The sequence below is a fragment of the Chiloscyllium plagiosum genome, unplaced genomic scaffold (assembly GCF_037043375.1).
Source record: "Chiloscyllium plagiosum isolate Xiang-an unplaced genomic scaffold, Cpla_swu_hap1 HiC_scaffold_12, whole genome shotgun sequence".
NCBI lineage: Eukaryota > Metazoa > Chordata > Chondrichthyes > Orectolobiformes > Hemiscylliidae > Chiloscyllium > Chiloscyllium plagiosum.
The window spans coordinates 72,558,170-72,580,793 of NW_028270150.1; the positions used below are offsets into that span (position 1 = coordinate 72,558,170).

A 22,624-nucleotide genomic window follows, 5' to 3' on the forward strand; every position below is an offset into this window, starting at 1 on the left:
CCAGCTGGTCTAGCAGGGTGTGGTCAGATGGGGCCGGTGGTGCAGACGGGGGTCAGACAGTGGGTGGGGATGTTAGGGGGTGCGGGGTTGGGGGTGGGGCGGGGCGTGGATGCAGTGGTGGATAGGGCTAGGAGCAGACGAAGTTGGGGGCAGGTGGGGGGGGGGGGGCGGGGTCTCACGCGCAGTGTGTTGCTGCCTAGTCTCCTGAACGGGGAGCGGACTTCACAGAAAACTCTGAGCCCCAGAGAAAATCAATTAACCGAAGAATCAATTATCTAAATGAAATAGTGCCCACTCATCTCATTCAGATAATCGAGGTTCCTCTGTATAATGTTTTTTTATTACGTTTTAACTCACCATCTAAGATCACACATTAAGAATTTGCTAATTGCATGAGATATCAGAAACAGCTGGTTCTTTTTTAATCTCATACCCCTTCCAGTAAGGGTAGAAGAAACATATAAACTAAGAAAGATTGGTCAATGAATTTCCAAAATGATAGAGGTGTAAAATATCTTAGAAGGGGGTCACTGAAAAGAAAAAGTGTAAGGATTGAATTTCCACATGATCTCATAAATAATTCGAGATAAGGTTTTAAGCACCTTCATGTATCACATCTGAATGCACCAAAAGCATCATAATAAGAAGACCAATATGTAGGAGAAAGTCTTTTCCACTTTTTGAATTAGATTGGATTTACTTAGAAATTGAGAAAATGAAGATCACTGATTAACGTTATGGTCAAAACACTGTATGTAATTGGTTTAATAAACTATGAAAGTAACAATATTCTGAGATTCAAAAGCAACATGCTGGAGATGCTGGAAACCTGAAATAAAAACAGAAAATGCTGGCAACACTGTTGGCAGACCTCGCAGCATCAGTGGAAGAGAAATGAAGTTCAGATTTGACATTATTGATCCTCATCAGGGTGGCCCAGTAGCTAACTGAAAAACCCACACAACCCCATTTTGCCTATTTCAGGGAGCAATCAGAGACCTCCCTACAGTCTCCTATTTCCTTAAGGGATCATAGTCTGCCTCCAAGAGCTTCTAATAAATACAGATGTTAACAAGGCTGGGATTGCACCAACATCAGAGACGTACATGAGGTTATCAACTGGAGCAGGAGAAAAGTGGTTCAGTCTTAGAGGACAGCCTGTTGCCGAGTTAATATGCATGGACCAGCCAGAAAGGAACCAGCCAAAGGCACAGTGAAACCTGTTGCATAATAACCCAGAACAATAGAAACAAACTCCAGGAAGAAGAAATGTTTAGAATGGGAAAGGTGAAAGTCTGCAGTAGGCATGCACAATTGGACACCAAATAACCCATTCTTTTGCTCAATGTTAAACATGTATTTGGAAAAAAACAACTCCCCCCTCTCTATATATTGATCAGAAGATAAATTACTATCAACATACACCTTCTTCATGTCTGAAGGTTGGTAGTCATGGCTCTCCACATATCACTACCTTTGGCATTTACTCAATGATATCACAATGGGGCAAGTGAAAGTGGCGAACCCCAAGAACTACACCAAATAACTGACAGGATTGTCACCCATTAAGCACCACACACCATTGATCCAAACTAAATTTCCTTGTCACTTTCAAAAAGGAACATTGAATATTGGGGTAACATTTGAAATATAAGTGTTAGATGAACATTTCATATGTAACCATAAACGTAAATGGTTGGTAAAACACGTGACAAATATCTATATTTCAATAGGCAGTATCCACAGATGCAACTTTGTGACAGGAAAATAATGGCCTTAACAAACTGACTATTCAGAAACAAGTGGGGAATTGGTGGTGTCACTGAATTAGCAATTCAGACTAATGTTTGGTGACTCGGTTTCAAATCTCACCACAGCAGCTACTAGAATTTAAATTTGCCAACTTAACCTAGAATATAAAGATCATCTTCATAATAGTGACAAAACCATTGTGGACGGGACATCTACCTTCCTTATCATCCTGCTCTAGCCTAAATGGAACTGACCCAGAGTAACATGGCCGACTGAAATGGCATAACAAGGCATTCAGACCAAATGCAATTAGAGATGGGCAACAAACCCTGGCCTTGATAGTTATGTACACATCCCATGAAATCATCTTTTGTCTCGATCAATGTTATAAACATTTAACCTACCAATGGATATTTGATGAATTTGCTGGGGTGTCAGAAACAAACTGCAATCCATTTCCTCTTGAAGTGAAGATGGAACAGCATTAAGGCCATCTCTAGCCTACGGTAAATAATTGAAAGAAGAGTAAGTGTGCTGTAGTGGAGGGAGAAAACAGTGAAATGTTTCATCTATAATATCTATAAGTACATTGTCCATTGTTTCGAAATGGTTTTTTTTTTGGTTATTAAACAAACTAACAAGACTTTTTTCCACTAAATTTTACTTGGAAGCTAATCTGAATGCTTTACACTGTGTTCCCCAGTTCTCTGTGTTTCTAGCAACAAATCTTACTTGAATAGCACTTCTGTTCTTCTCTCTCTTTTTCATAAAAGGGGCATGATATGATGCTGGAAATTGACCTGAATCTTGCTGGAGTTTCTGATGATGAATAGCTAGAGATTTATGAAACGACTCCTCTGAAACTGACCACATCTTCAGGGTTTCATGCAGGTCTGCACTAATGGAGAAATCTTCGAGGAGAAAGTGAGGTCTGCAGATGCTGGAGATCAAAGTTGAAACTTTATTGCTGGAACAGCACAGCAGGTCAGGCAGCATCCAGGGAACAGGAGATTCGACGTTTCGGGCACAGGCCCTTCTTCAGGAATGAGCAGGAGAAGATAAAAGGTAGGGAGGAGGGACTTGGAGGAGGGGCGTTGGAAATGTGATAGGTGGAAAGAGGTCAAGGTGAGGGTGATAGGTCGGAGTAGGATGGAGGCGGAGAGGTCAAGAAGAAGACTGCAGGTCAGGAAGGCGGTGCCGGGCTGGAGGGATTCGGCTGAGACAAGGTGGGGGAAGGGGGGATGAAGAAACTGGTGAAGTCCAAGTTCATCCCCTGTGGTTGGAGGGTTCCCAGTCGGAAGATAAGACGCTCCTCCTCCGACCGTCGCGTTGTTGTGGTTTGGCGGTGGATGAGTCCAATGACCTGCATATCCTCGGTGGAGTGGGAGGGGGAGTTGAAATGCTGTGCTACAGGGTGGTTGGGTTGGTTCGTCCGGGTGGCCCAGAGGTGCTCTCTGAATCGCTCCGCAAGTAGGCGGCCTGTCTCCCCAATATAGAGGAGGCCACACCGGCTGCAGCGGATACAGTAGATGATGTGGGTGGAGGTGCAGGTGAATCTGTGGCGGATATGGAAGTTTCCTTTGGGGCCTTGGAGAGAAGTGAGGGGGGAGGTGTGGGCGCAAGTGTTGCACCCCCTCCCACCCACTCCAACCTCTCACCCTCGGAACGTGCAGCCCTCCACTCCCTCCGTTCCAACCCCAACCTCACCATCAAACCAGCTGACAAGGGAGGCGCAGTAGTAGTTTGGCGCACTGACCTTTACACCGCTGAGGCCAAACGCCAGCTCGCAGATACCTCCTCCTACCGTCCCCTTGACCATGACCCCACCCCCCACCACCAAACTATCATCTCCCAGACCATCCATAACCTCATCACCTCAGGGGACCTCCCATCCACCGCCTCCAACCTCATAGTCCCACAACCCCGCACCGCCCGTTTCTACCTCCTGCCCAAAATCCACAAACCTGACTGCCCCGGACGACCCATCGTCTCAGCCTGCTCCTGCCCAACCGAACTCATCTCGGCATACCTCGACACGGTCCTGTCCCCATTAGTCCAAGAACTCCCCACCTACGTTCGTGACACCACTCACGCCCTCCACCTCCTCCAGGATTTCCGCTTCCCCGGTCCCCAACGCCTCATCTTCACCATGGACATCCAGTCCCTGTACACCTCCATCCCCCATCACGAAGGATTCAAAGCACTCCGCTTCTTCCTTTCCCGCCGTACCACCCAGTACCCTTCCACCGACACCCTCCTTCGACTGACCGAACTGGTCCTCACCCTGAACAACTTTTCTTTCCAATCCTCCCACTTTCTCCAAACAAAAGGAGTAGCCATGGGCACCCACATGGGCCCCAGCTATGCCTGCCTCTTCGTAGGGTATGTGGAACAATCCATCTTCCGCAACTACACTGGCCCCACCCCCCATCTTTTCCTTCGCTACATTGATGACTGTATCGGCGCTACCTCGTGCTCCCACAAGGAGGTTGAACAGTTCATCCACTACACTAACACCTTCCACCCCGACCTCAAATTCACCTGGACAGTCTCGGACTCCTCCCTCCCCTTCCTAGACCTTTCTGTTTCTATCTCAGGCGACCGAATCAACACGGACATCTACTACAAACCAACCGACTCCCACAGCTACCTGGACTACACCTCCTCCCATCCTGCCCCCTGTAAAAACGCCATCCCATTCTCCCAATTCCTTCGTCTCCGCCGCATCTGCTCCCAGGAGGACCAGTTCAAAATACGTACAACACAGATGGCCTCCTTCTTCAAGGACCGCAATTTCCCCCCCGACGTGGTCGACGGTGCCCTCCACCGCATCTCCTCCACTTCCCGCTCCTCCGCCCTTGAGCCCCGCCCCTCCAACTGCCACCAGGACAGATCCCCACTGGTCCTCACCTACCACCCCACCAATCTCCATGTACAGCACATCACCCGCCGTCACTTCCGCCACCTCCAAACAGACCCCAGCACCAAGGATATATTTCCCTCCCCTCCCCTATCAGCTTTCCGTAGAGACCACTCCCTCCGCGACTCCCTTGTCAGATCCACACCCCCCACCGACCCAACCTCCACTCCCGGCACTTCCCTTGCAACCGCAGGAGGTGCAACACTTGCGCCCACACCTCCCCCCTCACTTCTCTCCAAGGCCCCAAAGGAAACTTCCATATCCGCCACAGATTCACCTGCACCTCCACCCACATCATCTACTGTATCCGCTGCAGCCGGTGTGGCCTCCTCTATATTGGGGAGACAGGCCGCCTACTTGCGGAGCGATTCAGAGAGCACCTCTGGGCCACCCGGACGAACCAACCCAACCACCCTGTAGCACAGCATTTCAACTCCCCCTCCCACTCCACCGAGGATATGCAGGTCATTGGACTCATCCACCGCCAAACCACAACAACCCGACGGTCGGAGGAGGAGCGTCTTATCTTCCGACTGGGAAACCTCCAACCACAGGGGATGAACTTAGACTTCACCAGTTTCTTCATCCCCCCTCCCCCCACCTTGTCTCAGCCGAATCCCTCCAGCCCGGCACCGCCTTCCTGACCTGCAGTCTTCTTCTTGACCTCTCCGCCTCCATCCTACTCCGACCTATCACCCTCACCTTGACCTCTTTCCACCTATCACATTTCCAACGCCCCTCCTCCAAGTCCCTCCTCCCTACCTTTTATCTTCTCCTGCTGAACACTCTCTGCTCATTCCTGAAGAAGGGCCTGTGCCCGAAACGTCGAATCTCCTGTTCCCTGGATGCTGCCTGACCTGCTGTGCTGTTCCAGCAATAAAGTTTCAACTAATGGAGAAATCCCAAAGTTGCTTTCTGTTATTCTCTACTCTGCCAGAGGTTGTGCTGTACACTGTCTTATCTCAGCCAATGATCATTGTAATCAGTTCATGCAGAATCAGTTTTCCTTCCTTCACTCTCACATCGCTGTTTGAAACCCAATAAAAGGTTTCAACTTGTTCAGTCCGGTATAACTGGGTTTCTATCAGCACAGTAAACAATAACAATTGCTGAGCAACAGATGCAGTCTTTCAAATGCAATTTTATATTTGTGGACTATTGTTTAATAAACTAAAAAAATATTGTTTGGAAACAATAGACAATGTATTTATAGATATTACTGTGTTTTTGAGTGGAGGGACATTTCACTGTTAAGATTTAAACTAGACCCTTCAAACAAATTTATTTCACACATTTTCTCATTATATCTAATGAGTATTTCTCTTGGCACAACCTGCTGAAAACGTAATTGGATTTTAATACCTTTCATTCCCTGATAGGCTGTCTGTGAGAATTTACTAATCTCACTGGCAACTCGGGAAACTTGATACTGTCACAACAGCTCCATGCTGGGGATCCCCATTAAAGAAAGCTACAATGAGATATCTGTCCTCTGAAATGCATTCAAAAGATCATATCGTACTACTCAAAGAAGGGCAGGAGAGCTGTCTGACGACATTTACAAATTTCCCTTTTAACTCTCAAAGAATGTTACAAAAACAAATTCATTAGCTGTTTACCTCATTTCTGCTTCTGGGATCTTGTGTGAAAATGGTCTGAGTATTTCCTTGCAACTGTGAATACATTATCTTTAAAAGAAAGTCATTAGCTGAAATTTTACCCTGACAGCTGATGAATATGTGGGAGACAAAAAGAATTAGTTTGCTCAAGTTTGATCAGTAGCTTATTCCAGACTGGAACAGCAAACACAAGAAAGCTGTGGATGCATACCTAATTGACAAGATGTCAACAATTAGGCTGAAGATGGTCATAAAAGGCAGTAAAAGACCATCATGAGAGAGAAAAACATTAGTCTGCTCAGGAAAAACTTTGTGTAAGCATTTGCTTATTTCAGGTGATACAATGAGAAGCATGCATGCCTATGTTCAATTGTACTTTGCTCATATACTTTTGGTGTAAATTGTTTGTTTGCCAAGATAAAGTGATTATCAGTAAATGATGTTGCAAAAATTCAAGTGAACAATACAATTATTTTTATTTCTCACACATTGTACAAGTCTTTGTTTTTACCTCCCCTTCTTTCTCATAAGCAAAACATCTTGCAATTATCTGAAGTTAAAAAATCCACACGTCATTGTCAGATCTTTTCCAAAGCCAAATCATCTGTGAGAAAGACTGCTGGATTTAAATAACATTTTATCTGTGGAATTTTCTTCCTCTGAGGATGAAGGATCCTCCATCAATTAGTATATTCCAATTTGAGACCAATAGATTTTTGTGCATTTCCCATGCCCATTCAAAAGTGCACAGATTTTGTTGCTTGACTGATTGAGAGTCCAAACAGTTTTATTCCACATCTCCAATATTTTCACAACTCATTAGTGAAAGTGTTTGAAGAATTCTTTTTAAAAATATTTTATTGCAGCAACAATTTTCCTCCCAGGTTGCTTGCAGAAATATCCCGGGGATTAACTTGTGCTATGGATGGCAATCCTCTCCTAAAAGCTTTCCAGCAAGCCTTATTGGCAATATAGTGTGTGAATACTGGAGCAGGTGACTGTTCACTTTTGTTACACCTCGAACTATTCCAATTCCTTTCCCCATTGCCCTCAACCCAATCAAGAATAGCTTGCTTTTGCAACTCACCTTTGCAAAATGGCCCATTGTGCCCATGGAACTTTCATCGCGACAGGCCAATGCCTTGAGGTGGAAAGACAGAACAAAAAATATTATGTCAAATGAAGGAAGAAATACAAAGGCACAAGCGGCCCTGGTATAAGCAAGAATACCTTTCACATGATTATTCAGGGTTTCGAGTCATACATGAACAAAACACTGTGCATAATGCAAAACTGAAATAAGAACAAAAAGTGCTGGGAAACAATCAGCTGGCCAAGCAGCATGTGTGATGGACATTCGTCAGAACTTAAGGAAAGGTGATGAAACTGAAGTTGTTTTATTTATCGCTGAACAGCAATGGCAAATGAGCCTGCAATTTTGGATTGCCAAACAATGTGAAACTTCCCAACGTGGTCCTGCCTCACAGCAACTTTGATGTGATCTGAAGCATGTGGTTAGTGCAGAGGGAACCCAGACAACAATGGTGGTCCATCAACTAATCATGCAAACAATTCAATTGTCAGCTCAATAAAGAGAAAGCAATTTTGGAGGAGAGTTACAGGCAACATCACTGTGGAAAGGCGGTCATAGGGATGGTGCATTTAAGAGTACTGCTTTTAAAAAAAGGAAGGATCAGATAACTCTTCATTCAGTGGAATCCAACAGTTGAGTATTTTGATGTTGAAGAGAATTTCATCTGCGGGCACTGGACTAATTGGGTGAGGGAGAGGAGAGAGAGGGAGTCAACCTTGAGGAGTTAGTGAGGTAGTGCAAGACTGTTCAGGTAGCTGCTGTAGAAAATTTGCTACAAAGGAAGGCCATCCCTAAATCAGGGCCTCCATAACATATACCAACAAAGAATGGGCTTCCTGGATGACAGTGCTGCCGAAGGATGTTTCAATAAACAAAAATGATGAGAGAATTGCATACACTTGTAGAGGTGCATTTCACACCTCACCAAACATGCTGGCAGTGCCTGGTAAAGTGACAGTGGAACTGGACTTCTATGTCTTAGGGTGCTTTTAAAGGACATCACTGGACCTGGCTGCCAACTCGCAAGTGAATGCTCATCACAATGTAAAGCAGGTAACAATACCCAATTTGAAAGGATGATTTGGAGATACCGATGTTGGACTGGGGTGTACAAAGTTAAAAATCACACAACATCAGGTTTTAGTCCAACAGGTTTAATTGGAAGCACACTAGCTTTCGGAGCAACGCTCCTTCATCAGGTGATTGTGGAGGGCTCGATCATAACACAGAATTTATAGCAAAAATTTGCAGTGTGATGTAACTGAAATTATACATTGAAAAATTGATTGTCTGTTAAGCCTTTCATCTGTTAGAATACAGCAACTTTTTTTAAAAGTTGCATTCTCAGGTTAGCTGTTAACAATGGTGATAGCTAGACAATATGTTGAAGGTGTTAGCCCCCTGTGTTCTCTGTCTATGACCTGATGTTTAGATTGATTCTAATCTAAAAAGTGAGATAACAGAGTTTTACATAAATTCATGCAGTTTTTGAGCTCAGAGTTCTAAATGAATGTATGCTCAAAAACTGCATGCATTCATGTCGAACTCTGAGCTCAAAAACTGCATGAATTTATGTAAAACTCTGTTATCTCACTTTTTAGATTGGAATCAATCTAAACATCAGGTCATAGACAGAGAACACAGGGGGCTAACACCTTCACCACATTGTCTAGCTAGCACCATTGTTAACAACTAACCCGAGAAAGCAACTTTAAAAAAAAGGGTTTTGTGATTTACACATGAAAGAAGTGAAACTATCACTGTATTCTAACAGATGAAAGGCTTAACAGACAATCAATTTTTCAATGTATAATTTCAGTTACATCACACTGCAAATTTTTGCTATAAATTCTGTGTTACGATCGAGCCCTCCACAATCACCTGATGAAGGAGCGTCGCTCCGAAAGCTAGTGTGCTTCCAATTAAACCTATCGGACTATAACCTGGTGTTGTGTGATTTTCAATTTGAAAGGGCATCGGATTATATTAAATTCACCACTGATCAAGGCAAGCAAGCAGAGGGAATGTGATTTGCCTCCATTTCTGGGCTCCTTGGCTGATAAGATAGCACTGAAAATATGTTGCTGGAAAAGCGCAGCAGGTCAGGCAGCATCCAAGGAACAGGAGAATCGACGTTTCGGGAATAAGCCCTTCTTCAGGAATGAGGAAAGTTTGTCCAGCAGGCTAAGATAAAAGGTAGGGAGGAGGGACTTGGGGGAGGGGCGTCAGAAATGTGATAGGTGGAAAGAGGTCAAGGTGAGGGTGATAGGTCAGACTGGGGTGGGGGCGGAGAGGTCAGGAAGAAGATTGCAGGTTAGGAAGGCGGTGCTGAATTCGATGGATTTGACTGAGACAAGGTGGGGGGAGGGGAAATGAGGAAACTGGTGAAGTCCGAGTTCATCCCTTGTGGTTGGAGGGTTCCTAGGCGGAAGATGAGGCGCTCTTCCTCCAACTGTCGTGTTGTTGTGGTCTGGCGATGGAGGAGTCCAAAGACCTGCATATCCTTGGTGGAGTGGGAGGGGGAGTTGAAGTGTTGAGCCACAGGGTGGTTGGGTTGGTTGGTCCGGGTGTCCCAGAGGTGTTCTCTGAAACGCTCTGCAAGTAGCCGGCCTGTCTCCCCTGATTAGATAGCACCACTCATAAACTCTCTCTGTACAAGGTTGATGTGCAGATGGGCAAGACACTTAGGCAATTTTTTATAGAATCCCTACAGTGTGAAAACAGCCCACTGAGTCCACATCAACTCTCCAAAGAGCATCCCAGCAAGACCCACCCCCTACCCTACCCCTATAACCTGCATTTCCCATGGCTAATCCACTTAGCCTGCACATCCCTGAATACTGTGTGCAATTTAGCATGCCCAATCCACCTAACCTGCACATCTTTGGACTGTGGAAGGAAATCAGACCACCCAGAGAAAACCCATGCAGATATGGGGAGAATGTGCAAACTCCACAGACAGATGCCCAAAGGTTGAATCAAACCTGGATCCCTGGCACTGTGAGGCAGCGATGCTAACCACTGAACCACCTTGAATACACCATTATGTATTCAAATATGTTTCAACTGTTTATGCCAGAAATAAAAAGAGTGCAGTTAATTTGTTGTTAACTCTGTTTCTCTCCACAGATGTTGCTGAGTTTCTCTGGCATTTACTGATTTTATTTCAGATCTCCAGTATCCTCAGTAGTTTTCATTCAGAGTTCTCACTTTGTCAGTCTATCTGCTTAGAACCTATGTATTCGCCTGGAGAAAACAAAGGAGGAAATGGAAGGTCCACCCAATCACCTGGAGACAATAAGATCATTTCAGCTCATCTTGGGAGGAATCCCAGCTTGCAACTGTCAACTTCCTGATGCACCTCAACCCCGAAAATGTGAATTCCCTTGTCCTCTGTGGACTTTTGGACATCGAGATTGATGTCAAGCCCTTTCTTGGAGTTGTGTATCTTTTACTGTTGCAAAGTAAACAGTGGAAAAGTTAAGCCTTTCGCTACCTCCAGTGGGTCAAACACATGATATTGCTGCCTTGTGTTGCCTTGTCCTCAAGAACTTGTGATAGGAGCTTTGCCAATCTGGAAAAACCATATTTCCGTGTTTGGTGGCACCACGGACCCAAGGCTGCGCAAATCATGTTTTTGCTGGTCAGTACTGGAGGTAGCAGGTTGTCTCTCCTTGCCAGACCACAGAAGATTGTGGGGGCCTCTCTAACATAGTAGCTATTTCCTGAGGCACCTCCTGCCAGGCCTGCTTCATCTGACAGACTAGTCGTCTCCTGCTGCTCTCAGGAACCAATATGCTCTGCCATACAGCCACTTGAAGTACCACAAGTTGGAATCTGTAAATCATGTGGCTGCCTTTGCAAGAAGGCTTGACGTGCTGTTGGTCACTACTCTCCTTTCTTCCCCATTCCAGAATAATCACCTACCACAATAAAGACCGCAATTGGATTTGCCGGGAACCTATGTCAGCTACCAGGTGCCAATTCGAGCGGGTTGATTTCAGAATTTTGACCCAAAAATGAAGAACTAGCTCATGCACTCAGTTCCAGCCTCCACCGCTGAATAATTTCCACCAGCTTCTGTTTCTATTTCTAATGATAACATGGCTGCTACATAATCTTACCATAAAAGTGGAACTGAAATGAAACAAACTTACTGGTTTTTCTGCAAGATTGCTGTATTTGACTTTAGGCTTGTGTTTCCTAGGTGGCGGCACCGTAGAACATATTTTTAGTGGCTGTCTCTGTGGCATAAAGGGTGTGACTTCAGGATATGGAGAGTTTAGTCCTTCTGCAGGTCTCAGACCAATATCTTTTGCGTTGTTAAATTGTTCAAATTCTCTAAAGATGGAGAATGAATAGGCTTTACAATAATACTATAGTATACAAGGTCGTTTAAATATCTTGTTAAGAGCCAACTGAAGATCATTTTCTACTCGGGATTCCAACTAAAAGTACACATTTTTGATAAATCTTAGTTGCATCTGATTTTTCCAGAGCAAACCATATGCTCTGCTACTTTATACTGTTCATAAACAAAATGATAACTCTATAAAATATTCTCCATATCTTCAGTTATTTGGAGCAAAGGTAGTTGAGTTAAGAACAAAAAGTTCCGATCAACATAGCAGCAATATGAAAAGCCATGTGCATAAATAAAACTATAATTCCTAATAGGAATTCAAGGTTCATAATGGCAATACATGTTGAAGTGTAAACCAGAGCACCACAATGAAACTTTAATTGAAGACAAGATTTTATTCAGCAGCACTGACAGGCAGTAGGTGACATTGAAAATTGGGCAGCAACTACTTGACAATTCTAAAGCAAAAGGCAACTGAAACCATTAACATTTAAGACTTGGGCAGTAAAGGTGAGAAGTTTGGAAAAAATAAGCTTTCATTCATGTTCAGAATAATAAGGGGTCAGCCATATCTATCAGCAATAGTGTTAAGTGTTTAAAGTGTAACTAAGCATTAATTTGAATTAGTGGTGCTGGAAGAGCACAGCAGTTCAGGCAGCATCCGAGGACAGGCAACATCGACGTTTCGGGCAAAAGCCCTTCATTAGGAATAAAGGCAGAGAGCCTGAAGCGTGGAGAGATAAGCTAGAGTAGGGTGGGGATGGGGAGAGAGTAGCATAGAATACAGTAGGTCAGTGGGGGAGGAGATGAAGGTGATAGGTCAGGGAGGAGAGGGTGGAGTGGATAGGTGGAAAAGGAGCTAGGCAGGTCGGACAAGTCCGGACAAGTCAAGGAGACAATGTTGAGCTGGAGGTTAGAAACTAGGATGAGGTGGGGGAAGGGGAAATGAGGAAGCTGTTGAAGTCCACATTGATGCCCTGGGGTTGAAGTTTTCCGAGGCGGAAGATGAGGCATTCTTCTTCCATGCGTCTGGTGGTGAGGGAGCGGCGGTGGTCTATCTCTTGCAAAAATGCCATCCCGTATTCCCAATTCCACCGCCTCCGCCATATCTGCTCCCAGGAGGACCAGTTCCACCATAGAACACACCAGATGGCCTCCTTCTTTAGAGACCACAATTTCCCTTCCCACATGGTTAAAGATGCCCTCCAACGCATCTCGTCCACATCCCGCACCTCCACCCTCAGACCCAACCCCTCCAACCGCAACAAGGACAGAACGCCCCTGGTGCTCACCTTCCACCCTACCAACCTTCGCATAAACCAAATCATCCGCCAACATTTCCGCCACCTCCAAACAGACCCCACCACCAGGGATATATTTCCCTCCCCACACCTCTCCGCCTTCCGCAAAGACCGCTCCCTCCGTGACTACCTGGTCAGTTGTTGTGGTTCTGTTCGCCGAGCTGGAAGTTTTTGTTGCAAACGTTTCGTCCCTTGGCTAGGCGACATCATCAGTGCTTGGGAGCCTCCTGCAAAGCGCTTCTTTGATGTTTCCTCCGGTGTTTATAGTGGTCTGTCCCTGCCACTTCTGGTTGTCAGTTTCACCTGTCCGCTGTAGTGGCCGGTATATTGGGTCCAGGTCGATGTGTTTGTTGATGGAGTTTGTGGATGAATGCCATGCCTCTAACAACGAGCACCCGAGCTACAAATCTTCGCACAAAGTTTGAACTACCTGGTCAGGTCCACGCCCCCCTACGACCCACCGTCCCATCCTGGCACTTTCCCCTGCCACCGCAGGAACTGTAAAACCTGTGCCCACACCTCCTCCCTCACCTCCATCCAAGGCCCTAAAGGAGCCTTCCACATCCATCAAAGTTTTACCAGCACATCCACTAATATCATTTATTGTGTCCGTTGCTCCTGATGCGGTCTCCTCTACATCGGGGAGACTGGGCGCCTCCTAGCAGAGTGCTTCAGGGAACATCTCCGAGACACCCGCACCAATCAACCAAACCGCCCCGTGGCCCAACATTTCAACTCCCCCTCCCACTCTGCCGAGGATATGGAGGTGCTGGGCCTCCCCCACCACCGCTCCCTCACCACCAGACGCATGGAAGAAGAACGCCTCATCTTCCGCCTCGGAACACTTCAATCCCAGGGCATCAATGTGGACTTCAACAGCTTCCTCATTTCCCCTTCCCCCACCTCATCCTAGTTTCTAACCTCCAGCTCAACATTGTCTCCTTGACTTGTCCGGACTTGACCGACCTGCCTAGCTCCTTTTCCACCTATCCACTCCACCCTCTCCTCCCTGACCTATCACCTTCATCTCCTCCCCCACTGACCTATTGTATTCTATGCTACTCTCTCCCCACCCCCACCCTACTCTAGCTTATCTCTCCACGCTTCAGGCTCTCTGCCTTTATTCCTGTTGAAGGGCTTTTGCCCGAAACGCCGATGTTGCCTGTCCTCGGATTTTGCCTGTCCTCGGATGCTGCCTGAACTGCTGTGCTCTTCCAGCACCACTAATCCAGAATCTGGTTTCCAGCATCTGCAGTCATTGTTTTTACCTAAGCATTAATTTGCACAGGTTCTATCAGATTCAAGAACTGAGACCACTCTACTCAAAACCCAAACCCTTTCTGCACAATGCCACAACACAAAACCTCTTCCAAAATCATATTACTTCCAGCCTCAAAGTTTTCTATCTTTTTTATTATCCTGCTTTTGTTTCTCTGGACAATCGCATGTGTCAAATATACCAGTAGTATGCCATACATTAGCCCTTCATGTTGGGATGTCTTCTTCCAAGTTGAGAGCTCAAATTACTTCAGTTTTTCCACTTAAGTCTCCAAACCTAGTGATCAGCCTTGTGGCTGTTCTCTGCCTAATTCGAATACAATGTATCTGGGGCATAGATTCCTGAACCATATTTGTTCCAGAAGTTGGTTGCCTGAGAACTACAGTGCAGGAGTGAGTGACTCCAGCCGCTCCTCAAACTCTGAAACTCAAAAGTAGATTTTCAGCAACTGGCAGCAGCCAAAGTCTCCTCAAGCTGCAACATTCACAGATGTGCATTATGCTAGTCACCACTGACAACCCCTGATAATCGTGTCCCTGAACTCTAAATCATTTAAAGACAGCAAAGAGAAGAAATAGATAGTTCAGAAAGCACAAAAATCAATGACATAGGAAACATTGATATATATATATATATATATAGAGAGAGAGAGAGAGAGAGGTTCTGGAATTTGAAAACAATTACAAAGGCAGCAAGAGAGGTTTAATGAATGGGGAATGACATTTTCTGTGGAGCCTTGGGAGGTCTCAATGGGGCCAGCAAAGGAAGGCCACATCACCTTTCCCAACATCACCCCACAAAGCTAAAGGTGCCAGGTTTCTCACATGTTCTGGATTAAAAGTCAACAACAGCACAATGAGGTCCTACATTGCCATTAACTGGCTACAATTTTGGAGGAGAATTACCGGATTGCAATTATGTGCTACTCTTCAAAAAAGAGGAAATGGACATATCAGAAAACTACAGCCTAACATCACTTGGTGGGCATGTTATCGGAAACTACTATCATGGACAAAATAACCTTTAATTTTGAAAGGCACTGTTTAATCAAGGAATACTAGTATGAACTTGTTGAAGACAGAGCTAACTAATTTAATTCTACTCCTTAATTAAGTTGCAGAGGTAGCTGACCAAGGTTGTGCAGTTGGTATTGTAATAATGGACTTGCAGAGGGTATTCTACAGTGTCACAGGTCAGGAGACAAAAAGTATGAAAGCGAGTAGAGTTAAGTGGAAAGATGATGGTATGTTTATAGAATTGACTCAGTGGCAGGAATCAAACATTCTCCCTGAAAATGTGGTTAAAACAGATTCTATAATCAATTATATGAGGGAATTGGAAAATACTTGAGGATGAACAAATTCAGGATTCTGGACAAAAGGTGGGAGTATGGGGCTGAAAATAGCTAGTTTTTTTTAAAAGACCAAACACTGGTACAATGTGTTCAATGGCCTCCTGTGTTGTACATGTCTGTGATGATGCCCACCTCTTGTTCCCATCTCCCTTCCTACACGACAACAGGGGCATCACTTTAAAATAACTTAATTAACTGTAAAGTACTTTGGATCATGAAAGGTGTTATACAGGCACAAGAATTTCTTTGTATTCCTATAGAAATTCTAATTACTCAACTTGGCTGCCTGGCCCCATATTAGCAGATTTAAATAGTTCATTCTCCACTGGTATTGTTCGCTCCCTTTCAAAATAAGAAGCATATAAAAATGTCAAGCCATGAGAATATGATAATGATCTTAAACTTTATTTTCACTGTCCTATTACAGTAGGACCATTCATGAGATTTCTACTTTCACTCCCAGTTAATTTGAAAAGGAGAAAACAAAAAGAAACAATGAAGCTGTCGGAATGCTTTTCTTCATTGCACCATTGTAGAAAATGTCATCAATTAAATCAAGGATTATTTCATATAATCATAGACTTTGTATTCCACAGAAGAGGCTATTCAAAACATGTGTTGGCTCTCCTAAGTAAGAACTGACCTCTCTACACATAACTGTGCATTCTGTTTCTTCAGATATCTAAAATATTAATATAATTATGGTACTTATTTCAAGTTTATTTCAGAATACCACCATTCAAAGAATTCTCAACAGTCATAAAGGGTATTTTAATCTCATACAAAACTGTAAACTATTTTTAGAGTATTGTACACCCACAAATATCTGCACAGCGCTGTATCAAGTCAAAATAGTATGTTCTATTCACTAGCCCAGGGAAAATCTTATTTATATTGTGTAAAGAAAGAATGAAATATAGCTATCTAAAGAGATGTCAATTAATTCCTTATACATTCTTCGGCATTTATCTGTAATTGGCCTCTTAAATCCTCATTTTATAGATCCAATGAAACAAGGGATAATCTTAAAATATATTAAAAATTAGCACCACCCCAGGATAAAAAATTCTGCTGCGCCATTAAATTTTGCATTTCTTTTTTATTTTGCCAAAGCAGCACATGAATATGTCCATTGTTTACCTGCGATCCTGCTTTTGCGAGCGACGCAATATTAGATGCCGAATAAAATCTTCATAATATTTTTTATGGGCTTTCATTGCTGCTGCCTCATCATCATTGTAAGCGTACTCAGGATCCACAGGAATCTGTTGATGTGTTTTTTCACTGCGGGAAATTAATAGAAAATATAACGTATCTGTATTATATTAACATGAATAATGCAATTTATGATTTAACAGCTGTGGTCAAACCAAGGTGTTCAAGATCATGGTCAATACTTAAAGAAATATTCAAGTATTTAAGAATATAAACTGAGGATATCATGTAATCATGCAACGGAGACAACAACTTAACACATAACCAGTCAGGTTCACCAATAGCCAGATGCCAGATTCAATCTTAGTTGATGGTGGGACCTCGTGTATACGTTGGATGCTATGTTTCTCTATAAAACTCCAGACTCTAGACCCCACAGGTCTCTGGACAATTAGGGATGGACAATAAATGTCGGCCTGGTCAGTGTCACACGCATTGCCTGAGCAATGGAAAAACACATCTGGTTCACTAATGGCCTTTCAGAAGGAATGCATCATCCTAACCTGGTCTCCACCACTCTGAACTGCCATCTGAAGTGGCCAAGTTACTCAGCCAAACTCCTACAGAAATGTCAAAAGGAATTAACACCAGAACAGATCACCAAGCATCAATTTAGAGACTAGAAATGACAGTGACACACCAAAACCTGGCGATCCTGCAACGGTATTCTTTACTAAATTTGGAGGCTTGTGCCAAAATTAGCAAAGCTGCCCCACTGTTAAACCACATAACAGCTTGACTGTAATCCATACTGAATCACACCCTACAGACAACGTCCTAGATACCACCATGAAATCTTGCTGCAGCAGATCACACAGGACAATGAGGACATATGCTTATTACCACCTACCATCCTCCTTCGCTGATGAATCACTGCTCCCCCATGTTGAGCACTGCTTGCGGTACCCACTGAGGGGAGCAAAGGTATGGAATGGGGACGTCAATACCCTTCACCGAGAGTGGTCAGAAACACCACTATTGACCTAGATGCTTGAATCCTGAAGTAAGTAACTAATAGACTGGGTGTGTGGCAGGTGGTGAGAAAATCAACAAAAGGAAAAAAGGACTTTGACAAGTTGATGGATTGGGCAGTTAGGTGACAGACAAGTTTCAGTGTATGAGGTGATACACTTTGGTCAGAAGAAAATAACTAGACAATATTAAATAGTGGATACAATTCCAAAAGGGGTGCAGAAATAGAAGGATCTGGATGTATAGGCCTACAGATCACTGATGGTATCAGGAGAGGTGCAGACAGCAGTAAATAAAATATACTGTGTCCTTGGCTTTATCATGAGATGATTCGTGTACAATAGAAAGGAGGTGATGTTGAAACTCCATGCAAGACTTGTTAGGGGTATTGCGTGCCTTTATGTGTGCTACATTATAGGAAAAATGTGAATTCATGGAGGAGAATACAGAACTGATTGAGAAGAATGGTTCCACTAATGAGAAACTCCAGTTATGAGGATAGATTGAAGAAGTTGCGACTTCTCATTGGAGAGAAAGCAGCTGAGAAAAGATTTGATAGAGGCTTTCAAAGTCAGTAGCAGCTGGGTAGAGTAGATAGGGAGAAACTGTGCCTGCTCATAAAAGAAACAAGAGAGAACATAGTTTTTTAGTAATGTGATGAAAAAGCAAGGGTGATGTGAGAAAACATTTCTTTCACACAGCAAATAGTTCAGGTGTGGAGTGCACTGCCTGGCCACGTGATGGAAACAGGTTCAATTGAGACATTCAAGGCAGCATTAGGTAATGACTTTGATTTAAGTAGTACGCAATGGCATAGGGACAAAGCAGAAGATTGGCACTAGGGAATGATGCTTATGTGAAGAGCCGTGTGGGCACGATGGGCCTCCTGCATTGTAACAATTCTGTTATGATTCTAAGATCCATTCTGTAAATACAGGCAATTTCTGGGTTGTGAATTGGTTCTGCTCTGGACTCTGTTCACAAGTTGAATTGTACACAAGTTGGAATACGATGCAGGACAATGGAAAGTACAGGAAACATTTGCATGTTGAGTCTTTAAAATTACACCCATGTATGGAGGAACATTTGTAAATACAAGTGTCTGTAAGGCAATGGTTTGTAAACTGGGGACCCTCTGTTCATGTGTTCCTCACCAAGCCGCAGATGCAGTTGTCTACGTCAGTGAAGTAGGTCTTATCATCACAGTCCTTGTGAATATGAGATTCTATCTTCACAATGAATGTATCCTCCATTGCAGTGTATAGTCCTGCCACTGTGGATCATTTCTTGATACCATGTATCTAACAGCTCAAAACTGGTTATCCATGGGGCACAGTGGGCAGCACCCATACAATTATATTCAACTACAAAGTGAAACCTCATGAACTAACATTTCTCTCACTTTACTAATACTATCAAGCCTAGGAATCAATCTTGGTTAAATGAAGAATACAGGGCATATGTCAGGAATAGCACCAGGCCTTGTAAAACTTTCACATTGAGCTACTTGTATAGAAAAGAGTCACATCAGCCCACAATAGTCAGAGCTAAGCAATTCCATGGGGCCATAGGATTGGATGAAGCTCTGAAGTCATGCTACATCCAGTAGTGAATCGTGGTGGACAATTAAACAACTAATTGAAAGAATTTGTGGGCGGCACGGTGGCACAATGGTTAGCACTGCTGCCTCACAGCGCCAGAGACCCAGGTTCAATTTCCGCCTCAGGCGACTGACTGTGTGGAGTTTGCACGTTCTCCCCGTGTCTGCGTGGGTTTCCTCCGGGTGCTCCGGTTTCCTCCCACAGTCTAAAGATGTGCAGGCCAGGTGAATTGGCCATGCTAAATTGTCCGTAGTGTTAGGTAAGGGGTATGGGTGGGTTGCGCTTCGGCGGGTTGGTGTGGACTTGTTGGGCCGAAGGGCCTGTTTCCATACTGTAATATAATCTAAAGAGGCGCTACAAATATACAAATAGGGAAGGCATGTGGTAATGATAGCACCATGTTCAACACAATCGTGACTCCTCAGATACTAAAGCAGTCCATACTAAAATGCAGCAAGCAACATTCCCTCTAAATTGTGCCACAGTACTGTCGCTCCAAGGCTCTGTGCAGGCTAATCAACACGAACTCTGGAACTTTGAGATCACATACTGAGAAAAGAATTAAGGGGAGTATTGGCAGCCAGACGTGGATAACATAAAGGTTTGGCGTGATAGGTGGCAAGTACCAACTACACCACACAAGTGCCAGATAATGACCACCTCCAATGAAATATAATCTAACACCATCCCTTGACATACAATAGGCATTACCATCACAAAAACTCTCAGTATGAACATTCTGTGAATTAGTGTTAACAGAAATTCAATATGTGGTTATATGTGTTGATAAGAGGGTGGGAATCCAATGGTGAGTACCTCACCTCCATATTTCCCAAAGCCTATCCACAATGTACAAGACACAAGCCAGGAATGAGGTAAATAGACTCTTCAGTTCTCTGGGTGTGTGTGGCTCCGATGAAACTCAACAAGCTTCATATCATTCAGAACTTAACAGCTCATTTGACCGGCACTGCATCAACCATTTGAAATATTCATTCCCTCGACCATTAACACAGTGTGGTAACAGTGGATACCATAAAGCACTTTAGCAGTTCATGCTCCTTCAACAGTGCATTCCAAACCTGTGGCCTCTATCACTTTGATAACAGGCCCAGAAAACAATAGGAACATCACCAACTGCAAGCTACACTGCAAGCTTCCAAACCACATACCATTGCAATTTGAAACTATAATGCCCACTAGTGATGGGTTATAATCCCAGAAGTACTTTCTCAACATTTGGGTGCACCTACAAAAGATAGATGCAGGGTTTCAAGAAGGCAACTCTCCATCACCTTTGTTATGAAGTTGAAGGCATGTACTGAACCTTTAAGAGAGAGTGAATACTGTTCTGTACTGAGAGCTTACAAGAGCAGTCTCAGAGTGGACTGGAAAATTGAAAAAAACTGTAACATTTAGCTGTGAAATAGATACCTGAATTGGTTTCTGTTTTGAAAACAATTTAACCAATCAGTTTAAATTATGCCCCAGGATACTAAAACCCAATCGAGTTTGAATTTATTGTTTTGCCAACATCGAACCGATGAGATGATCCCATGTTGGGGGTATAAAAAAGCAGGCTTTTTGAAAGTCAGACAGAGTATCTGCCATTGAGACAGACCCAAGAAATTAGGAACACTGTCCATCAAAGGTACCTTTACATATGAAACATATTTGCAGTAAAAGAAAGAAGATGATGCAGGGAGATCTTCAGCAAGAAGAAGAAAGACACTGAGGACAACAGCTGCTGTATGGTTTTGAAATTAAGCTGATATAATTTTAGTGTTTTATTGGAACAGTCTATTACTATAGTGTTGGAGGCAGATTATAAACAGTGAAGAGAAAGGGGGTATTAGAGTTGTGAATAGCTGTTGTTTAATGTTCACTTTTAAAGAATAAATTGATATTATTTTCGCTAAAAAGTGGAATTTGGGAGTTCTCTATCACTCATATTTTAACAGGTTATGAGGCGAGGGGGGTTTTCTGGGCATTTGATTTAATTAACAGCTGGGTTCACTGCTATATCATAACACCTTCTCCAGGGAAGTTAGGGTGGTCACAACTGTTCCTACATCCTGTGAGGGAATGTTTTAAAAATTGATAGATACAATTATAACTATGTATTGTAGTTATGAATAAAAATGTATATTTATTTCACAATTTAACCAGCAACAAAGACATCAGTCAACATGGTCTTGAATTTGAATTATCTTCTAAAATCTTCCATCTTGCTCTGTATCTCCTCACCTTCAAAGACTTCCTCAAAAAAATTGTTTTCACACTTTTGGTGTTTCTAACTTCTACTCAGTATGTATTCCATTCTGTCCATCTTAATCTAATGGGATGATATGATATATTGAAGGTGTTATGTACTTATAAACCCATACTGCACAAACAAACTCAGAACAAACAATTCATTTACATTCATTGAGGCAAGGCCCAGAATAGCAACATTTCCATTTACAAAGCTGCCTTTAGGGGGAGCACTCTTCCTTTCCACAAACCAGGACCTGAGACATTGAGATTGTCAAAATGATTTTTTTTTCTCTAAATATCAGGCATGTAAACTTGTTTTTGCCCATTATAACACTCAAGAAATCATGTCAAAACACTATAATTTCAGTTTATTGAAGTCTCATATTTACATGCATTTCTGATCTGAGCATATAATAGCCCCAGTGATGATGATGCAAAATGTTTTGTGAGAAACATATGTAGGGAATGAGGCAAGTTTCATCATAAAATTATAATTTTGGAAAATCACATCCCTCAAAGAATTTCATGCTCATGCCATTCATATTCAGTTGGCTGCACGCTTCATTCATTGATCTAACCTGCTAATATTACATGCTTGTAAACCATTTTCTACTGAAAAAGTTAACATTAACAGCCCCCTTAGTTTAGCTCTGCCTCCCCCAATTGCCAGGCATCCAAATTTGGTGTCTCAGGCCAGAGTCAAGTAATGTCACATGGCACAGCCTTTCATTCAGAGGTTAAAGCAGGAAAGCAGTTATAGGCTGTTAAGTATTCCATCCTGGCTGGCGTGGCAGAACAGCAGGTCCTTGGACTCCTCCATCGCCAGACCATAGTTAAACGACGGTTGGAGGAAGAGCGCCTCATCTTCCGCCTAGGAACCCTCCAAACACAAGGGATGA

At 43.4% G+C, this 22,624-nt stretch overlaps 1 protein-coding gene across 1 annotated transcript in view; it reads right to left on the reverse strand.

Annotated features, from left to right (window-relative positions):
* Positions 1-22,624, reverse strand: part of LOC122555067 (cilia and flagella-associated protein 47-like) — a 497,478-nt gene that overhangs the window by 417,400 nt on the left and 57,454 nt on the right. Inside the window, 4 exon segments of the mRNA XM_043700727.2 lie at positions 2,157-2,253; positions 7,379-7,432; positions 11,542-11,725; positions 16,822-16,965. Coding sequence (XP_043556662.2) covers positions 2,157-2,253; positions 7,379-7,432; positions 11,542-11,725; positions 16,822-16,965 — 479 coding nt within the window.